Source organism: Triticum urartu, chromosome 5A (genome assembly GCF_056163025.1).
Source record: "Triticum urartu cultivar PI428250 chromosome 5A, HENAU_Tu73, whole genome shotgun sequence".
Classification (NCBI taxonomy): Eukaryota; Viridiplantae; Streptophyta; class Magnoliopsida; order Poales; family Poaceae; genus Triticum; species Triticum urartu.
This window is the reverse complement of record NC_141877.1, coordinates 498,660,460-498,669,003: the sequence shown is the minus strand read 5'-3', so window position 1 is coordinate 498,669,003 and position 8,544 is coordinate 498,660,460. Positions and strand designations below refer to the sequence as shown.

Below are 8,544 nucleotides of genomic sequence, written 5' to 3'. Positions count from 1 at the left end.
CAAGATGACTCGGGACTTTATGGTAAAGTAAGGCGCAGTTGCGGTGGGTGATGACGTTTGACGCTTGTAGACAACATCCATGGGTGAACCTAAGAATGGTAACAAATTGCAAATTCGAACACTATCTCATACTGTACCTTTTCAAATTAATAAGCTCTCGCTCCCAAATTCATTGAAACCAACAGCAAGTTCTTACAAGGTTCAAAAAGTGCCCCATCCATCCAACGTGGCAAACCCTCACACAACGTGTAGCAACCTGAATGAACTTATTACAAAACATGGAGCGCCACTCGCTCACACAACTAAAGTTCTAACTGAACCGTATTGAATACCGTGCATCTGATGATTTTTCAACCACATTATATATAATAAATGTCTTCAGAATTGAACTTCATTTCATAATATCTAAATTAGTTAGTCGATCCAATGTGCGACATGCACGGTTTCTAATTTCAAAGTGCTTTTTCTTTAGAAAATAAAATATATATTGCCTCCAGCCTCTATATTGCGAATGCACACAACCCAATGTTTATTAGCGTGTCATAGCTACAAGGATTACAAGCTCAAAACAAAATAAACACACCATATCAACTTAGCATGGGAAAAAATTACAGGCTCATCATTCAAATTGGGACATTCTTTTGGAGACATTTCAAATTGGGACATAAACTCCCTCATAAGCCACCCTAATCGCTTGGCCCTAGCTTCCATTTGCTCCTTGTACTGAGGCGTTGTAGTAAAGCCCCAACACTCCAATCGCTTGGCCCTAGCTTTCATCTGCTCACATCGCAACCATTTGATACACAAGAACAAACACCTGCATAATAGATCACAGTTATGCCAACGATTGTTAAAAAAAACAGTTATGCCAACAGGAATTAGTGAGTGGAGAGGGTTATATACTCCACAAAACCATGTATTACAAACATGTGGCATGCTTCATGGTGGAGTTCTATCATTGGCCAAATATGTAAAAGCAATATGTTTTGTTTTCCACTCGCAAAAAAAATGTTTTGCTTTCACAAAACATAAATAAAAGGATACAAAGTACAACAGTATGGAAATTTTCTTATCCTACCTTTTTGACTTGGGTGCTTCCTCCCATCTCCTTCACTTGATCGCACTATCAAAAAGTTATAATGCTGATATTGGGATTACCCGGGTGCTTGTTGATCGCCTCCCTGATCGCAGCCTGAAGACTCTGCCCCTGCATGTGTGGATCCTTTTCTTCCATTCCACATGAACTGCATACCATCATATGAAAACAACTTTGCCTAAAGAGCCCGGCCCGCTTGTAAATGTTCACCTTGCATGCCTTGAGACTTCCCAGGTGCTCGATGCCATCAAGAACACCATCGGCGTGCTGCACAGCTTCTGCGCAACACTCTATAGTGAGGTCCTCGAGCCTTGGCATAGCCCCTGCCTCGAACACCAGGCAAGGCACTTCATATGTGAAGACAAGATTCTTGAGGTTTGGGAACGTTGAACCACGGATAACGACGACGTCTTCTTCGGGAGCATGATCCCTAACACGCAATGTAAGGTGCACCAGTGAGGTCAGACTGGAGAGAACCTCAACACCAACCCTCGGCAGTGACACAAGTTGCATCTCCAAGCTTTTGAGATTTTCAAGTCGCACAATCCAATCTGGGACCATGGAGAAGGGGCAGTTCAGCACGTGCAATCTATAAAGATGGCGTGGAGGTGGGGTCCAATAAGCCAAGCAATCACCATTTAAGTGGTCTCCACTAGTGGTTAGGGATTGAAGGCTGCTGAGCCTACAGAGCGAAGGGAGTAGACAGTCTTCAAAAGCGTTAGTGAGTCCGGACAGGTGAAGCTTTAGCTCTCTCAAGTTCTTCAGATTACCGAGTTCCTTCAGGATCTCCAGATTTGTCTTCAGATCAACTTTTGTCCTCAGATTGAATTCATCCAGGAGCCCAAAATCTGTGATGCGAAGTTCATGCAAAGTACGGAGGGCTTCCATCCTGCCGATCCCACCAAACAAAGACAGATCTGAAGGAATGATGAGATGCCACAACATTGAGGGTAAGTAGCGAACATCCAGCCATGCACCATTTTCTCCACCGACGATCTCCAATATCTTCAGATGTTTCAATTTTTGCAATTGTTTTAGGAGTTTCTCACACTTCAAACCTCCAATCCTCAAATATCTCAGTAGGAACAAATTGCATATAGAAGATAGATCATACTGCTCTTCCTTGGTATCATAAACATCAAGATGTAGAACTCGCACGAGTTGAAACCTCGAGAGAGAAGGCATACATTGACCAGGGCCCCAAAAGTTAAATGACCTAACTTGGGCTAAAGCAATGCTCCCTACCACATGATTGCATTCTGAATTTCTGACTTGGAGGGATAGTCGGCGAACTTCCATGGAGCATTTCCTGGTATGTGGATCACGAATAATAGGGGATTCCTTAATTACAGTGATAAAGTTTTCTTCTGTGGACTTCAGTATGATAAAGTCAAGCATTAGATCATGCACTCGACAAGACAGCACATTCCCACAGTCATCAAACCTGGCTATTTGGATCATGTTTTTATTGATGAGCTCACTAAAATAACTTTCTGCCATCTCCTCTAGGCCAACAAAACCCTCGGCGACCCATCTCTTAACCAAATCATCCTTTCTTATTTCAGAATCTTCAGGAAATATACCAAGATATAGCATGCAGGTCTTGAGATCCAGAGATAAATAACTGTATCCAAGATTAAGGACATGTCTCATCCATTGAAAAGCAGGGTTTCCTTCCAACTGTAAACTTAAATAGTTTTGTATCATTTCCCAGAAATCCTTTGAATTTACCTCCTTATGATTAGCCAAAAGGCTGGCTACAGTCAGTATGGCTAGTGGAACCCCTTGACATTTCTTTAGAATTTCATCAGAAACATTCATTAGTTTCTCAGGACAAGCATCTTCAGAGGGGAAAATCCTTCCATGGAATAATCTCCTTGAGTCAAGATCATTAAGAGGTTTGAGCTTGTAAACATGGCCATGTGAACAAGAACATGCCTGAGCTACATCTTCAATACGTGTAGTTGTTATAACTCTACTGCCATTATTATTCTCCATCAAAGAACATTTGATAATGTTCCAGGCTTCCATTGTCCATATATCATCAATGACGATGAGGTACCTGTCAAACAATATGAAATACGATTTGTGACACTAATAGTATAGAACCACAGCAGGATACCACGGTATTATCGCTCTTACATATGCTAGTTAAATTTGTGTAATTACAGATTGTTAAAAAACAAATGTGAGTGAAAGTATCATCATTAACTTCACATATATCTAAGAACCCTGTGCAGAGCCCGGATAGACCACTGGAATTTTATACGTGCAGTTCTCCTGCATGGTTAAGAAAAAAAAAGACCACTAGAATTTTTCCAGCATGCATGATTGAGAAATATACAAATAAAAAAATGCGGCCCGATGCAGGTAGTTCCCTCTAGCGCAGGTCCAGGGAAGGGTCTGACCACTTTGGGTCTCAATTGAGAAATATACAGATAAAAGGCTCGCAAAATTTCTAATAAATATTTCTAATTGCAGCTTAGTTTGAATCTTGATTACTTGTAAATTCCACTTGAGTAATTCTGATCAGAAGTTACTTTGTATACAAGTTTGAGACTTAAATTTATATTTCTCCAATTTAGAAACATAAATGACAGTGAAGTTTAGGCCTCCACTTCTAAGTAGTGCCTTCTGTGCTCAAAGTCTCAGACCAAACTAAAATTTGCTTTGTGTACTAACAAATCCTATCTCATATGGTGGTGCTCTCTGGTGGTAACGTCCCACATTTAGTCTAGTTGGATACGTCATATGGGTATACATATCCTTGATCTACAACATTCACAAACTATTGGTTTCAGGATCTAAGCATGCCATGGATTTAAGTGGACTTTGTTTTACAGAAAGGCAAAAATGACCAAGCCCAAGTAGTTCGATAAGTCAGAGAAGTAACGGCATGTCTGAAGTGTCAACAGAGTATGGGGCCATGCAAATGTAATTGCGAACCAGCACAGATAAAGAAGTGATAGTACTTAACTAGTCAATTCTATGGAGGTTATCCAATTACGATGTGGCTATTCATACATAGTAATCATTTGTTATAGCTGATCTAGTCATAGGAGCATACCTTTTGTTTTGGAGAACTTCCCTAAGTTTGTCGATCAGTTGGCGCTCTTCATTCAGGAAAGAAGGCACCTGCCCCCAAACTCCAGAGAGTATATCTGACAATACCTTGATAAGACTGGGATTTTGAGCCACCGATACAAAGGCTGTGCAATCAAATTGGCTTTTGATCTTATCATGAACTTGTTTGGCAAGCGTTGTCTTGCCCATGCCTCCAAATCCAACAACTGATACCACATGAAGTTGTGGTGCATTCTCCTCCATCCTCAGCAACTCGATAAGCTTGACCTTTGGGCGATCTATACCTACAAGGCTACTGGCCTCGGTGTAGAGTGCCTGTACACGAGGGTCAATAGCTTCAGGGCCCCGAGAAGAACCAACATGCTCATCAAGCTTATATCTATTGTGACGATCGCTTGCTTCCAAGACCTGAGCCTTGAGTTCTTCAATTCTGTTAGCAATCTTGTAGTGAGCCTTGAGCTTCTTTAGTTCACCCAAAAGCCCATCCTTGGCATCAGCACTATCAAGATCATTCATGAATATGTCGATGCAGTCTTCCATACCATAAGATAGCTCACGGACCTTGTCACGCCAGTCCTTCTGTTGCTCATCGAGCTCGTCGAACCTAGACAGCTTCAGGAGCAGAGCATTCATAGAGCTCATCTCATCTTTCAAAGAGATGATCTCCTTCTTCGCATCTTTGGACAGCCTGTACTTCTTCTCCAGCAAGGCCGCGAGCTTGCTTAGGAGTGATGACATCGCTCCTGTCATGGCAACCGCTATCACCCCCTCCATTTGTTGCAGGGTCTTCTTTCCCACAATCAAGCAATCTAAATAGCCTTATGGACTGTGTGTGAGGCTTTGGGATTCGGGAGAAGGGGATGTCAAGTGGTATGGGAAGAGGCTGGTCATTGCAAAGCAGCAATGTATATAGAAGTGGAATTCATGAACTTCGAGTATCGGTCAACCATGTGAACGGTGTCTAAACTTGATTATCCTTGTGACGAGGTCCAACCTTTGTACCAGAACTGGTTCATGCATGTCACCCTCGCTTGAACTGATTCCATTGGTGTGCCTGACTACCAGTATTGTTTCTAGGAATAAGAGAATGTGGATTGGCAAAAACTGCATTCTGCACCAAGTGTCAACCAATCATACGAGGAGGTTACCTTTCTTCCAACCGACTCCACTTTTTTTTAGGAAATGGCAATCTATTCTTATAGGAAGATTCCTGGAGTGAGTTGCATACTATCACAAACCAGATCAGCTGAACTTCTAGGCAACTTCACCATGCATAATGGTCTCACTCCTGGAACCAAAATCAACATTTGCCCTTGTCACAGACTTGTTTAAGGAATCCTGGGAAGAGGATAAGGGTCTACGACAGGCTAAGTCAATTGGGAGAAAATGAGGGAATGAAGAAACCCATCAATCAATGCATTAGGTTGCTATCTCTCTCTTTTCCCGCTTGAAAAATAAGGCTAAAAGTTGACCTCTTCTGTAGTTGCATCATCTTGATACGGTGCTGTGAATAAAAAAAAATCATCATCTTGACAATGTCTCGAGAAAGTTTTTCTTTTTAAGTGACAAGTCAAGTCGAGACGCCTTCCAACAGGCTAAATCTGACTAATCAACACTACTAATCAAGGGGATTCATTAAATTTGACTAATCAACCACTACTAGACGAGGGGATGTATGAACTTTTCATGCAACAGTACCTGGAACAAGGTATTCAAGTCGACAAGTCGATTCAAGACACCTCCCAAACAAACAGTCTGACTAGTTGGCGGCTAGTTAGGACTTAGGCCACTAGATTAGACAATTTACGAACGCAGGCTGCAAGCTTTCAAGTTTCAAGTCATTTTTACTGCATATTCAGGAACCCTTTTAGCGGGCAGTACACCTATAAGCGCACTCTTAGTGCCACAAGATGCATGGCTGATATACATCGCTCCAGCTAGATTTTTCGCCACTTCTAACCTTGATTTTGCGCTCTTTTCTTGGGTATTTAATTGTCTGGACTCAGAAACTAATTTCGCATGCCCTATTTTGACTGGGAGTGTGGACCATAGGCCACCAAGTCTGGCCAGAACCAAGGTGGAAATTGATTTTTAAGAGGATATCAATTTTGTCAAGTGTCCAGGCCAGAGCTGCTCTATGTATGTAAACTAGGTGATGGAAATTAGTCAGCTGATATCAGGAAAAAGGAATGCGAAGATTTCTCGTACTCAAAATGAGGCTGGCCATGCTCTCACTTCGAGAGTCCGGTCGCAGCAATCCACTGCATGCTGGCTTGGTAATTACTCACCTGAAGTCAAAGTACCTGTTTGGAATGATTGTAATCTTTGATTGAGCAAGGAAATCCCTTTCCCCGCAAAATAATAAAAAGGTGTGGCAACTTCACAGGGGAATTGGGCTGTAAGTAAGGGTGTATCTCAATTTGGTTGACTGCGGGCTTTATCTTGTTGGAGGCCAAGCAGTCTCTCGTGAGTAAGATGTTGTAGTTGCTGGATGAATAATTCAAGGGTCAGATTTGAGAAACAGAATCTCTCTAGAATGAGAAGTAGGCCGTGAAATCTCCAATCATGATAGAAATGGGGACAACAGAATGGAACTACAGAGATGTAAGGTCTATTATAGTTTGATTCTAGTTCTTCTCAATATGCATAGCTCGAGTAGCAAAGTTCAAAATGAACACTCGATACTACCAGTACAAAACTAAAACCAGACACTGCTGTAGAGGTAGCCAAGCTGAAGTTAGTTAGAGATCAGACACTCTCATATATTAAAGTCAACACTGGCAAACAGATCTCAGTCCATTGTTTGGTAACTACTAACTAGTGCTAACCATGGCGGCGAAGAAGCCTACATGCCAGTCTTAGTGCCTGTTATGCCAGGCAGTCTATGGAATTAGTAGTTTAGTAGTACACCTTTTTATAGAGATTTTTAGTCCATCTTGCGCTGAGTTAGTGAAACGATTAAATGATTGATGTGCTGATATGATGCAGCATGGTTTCATTGGAAAGTCTCATATCCAACAACCATTGCTCTGGGCTTAGTTTATGTAGTCCAATCGGTTTATATATCTACAGATAGACAAGCCAATCACATGTAAATTTCGTACTAAATCGAAATTAGCTGTCAAATAAAACATATCCAGCCGATGTATAAAAAAAATCTCCATTTCATTATCTGTTCAATCAGCTGCCCTGGTGGTGACAACCGAGCAGAACCAATCGAGAAGCAAACAAAAGGTTGAATTCATGGAGTAGGCTTTCAAGTGGTTAAATATTATCTATTACAGTATTATTTCCCCACTATTTATTTTGTTTATTATTAGTCCTTTCTATACTGAAGTATGGGACTGGAAAAAATGTCAGTGGTAACAGTTTCCGTCTTACCCGAGTGGCCGCCGGCGCCCACTCCCGCTTCCTTGCTCGAGCGTCGCCGGCGCGGGAAGTCAGGACGGGCAACGCATTTTCCGGCGACGCGCGCCTGGCCTCCAACTCCCTCCTCCCCCGCCATCCACGCGCCAAGAGCTAGCCCTCCACTCCGAGATGGCTCGACGGTGAGAAACCGGGGACGGAGGAGGGGCAGGACTCGCCTGCCTCGACGGGGAACGCGGCGGAGGGCCGGCCGGCGGTTTTTTTTTTTTTTTGCGAAATCCGGTGGATTTGGTGGGGTTGGGGATCCACGGGAGGAGGGGGGCTTAGCCCCGGCCCGCTCGACGAGATTATTACGCTTTCTCTATCGGCCCGGTCCACCAAGACACACGAAGCGGCAACGGGCCTCCATTTCAACCATCATTAAATCCTAAAAAAAATCAACATCATTCATCCCAAAAAGGAAAAAGAGTTTGAGTGATCCCCGGCCGGCGGTGCGCAAAAATGCTAGACTTACGTAATGCTGTTACGTATCCTACGTAATCCTTCTTTTCCCTAACCAAACGCCCTCCCCCCTGATTTTCAGGGTGGGCCCCAGCCTCCACTAATATCCAATTGAAGGCTGCCAACTCATTTCATTCGTAAGATACGTAAAAATATTTTCGTAGGTGTAGCATTGCTCGGCGGTGCGATGGGAAGAGAAGAATTTTCGCACGCAGTGACGTACTGTAGGTGCGTACGTGCACGAGTCACCTGCGAATCCGCAACTGATGTCGGTTAAGCAGCTGTGGAACGCTCGCTGGCCATCAAGAGATGATCGATCGTGCTGTGCCACTCCATGCCTCCATCATCTCCATGTGAAACTCCTGTTCCCGTCTCGTGGTCCGTCACATGCATACGCAGCACGGTCGTTGCAACCATCGACAGAGCCTGCCATCAATCATGCTGATCATCAGATTAACAAATGCGCAAGTCAAATCGCCACTGTCCTCTTCCGCTAT

At 43.1% G+C, this 8,544-nt stretch overlaps 1 protein-coding gene across 1 annotated transcript; it reads right to left on the bottom strand.

The window, feature by feature from the left end:
• Positions 1-476: 476 nt before the first annotated feature.
• On the bottom strand, positions 477-7,910 carry LOC125531465 (disease resistance protein RGA5). The gene is made up of 5 exons (XM_087521372.1): positions 7,562-7,910; positions 5,329-5,468; positions 4,164-5,234; positions 1,079-3,158; positions 477-817 (listed from the first exon to the last, which is right to left on the bottom strand). The coding sequence occupies exons 3-4, from the start codon at positions 4,952-4,954 to the stop codon at positions 1,127-1,129; spliced, it is 2,823 nt and encodes a 940-aa protein (XP_087377498.1). The 5' UTR covers positions 4,955-5,234; positions 5,329-5,468; positions 7,562-7,910; the 3' UTR covers positions 477-817; positions 1,079-1,126.
• Between the last annotated feature and the right edge of the window lie 634 nt (positions 7,911-8,544).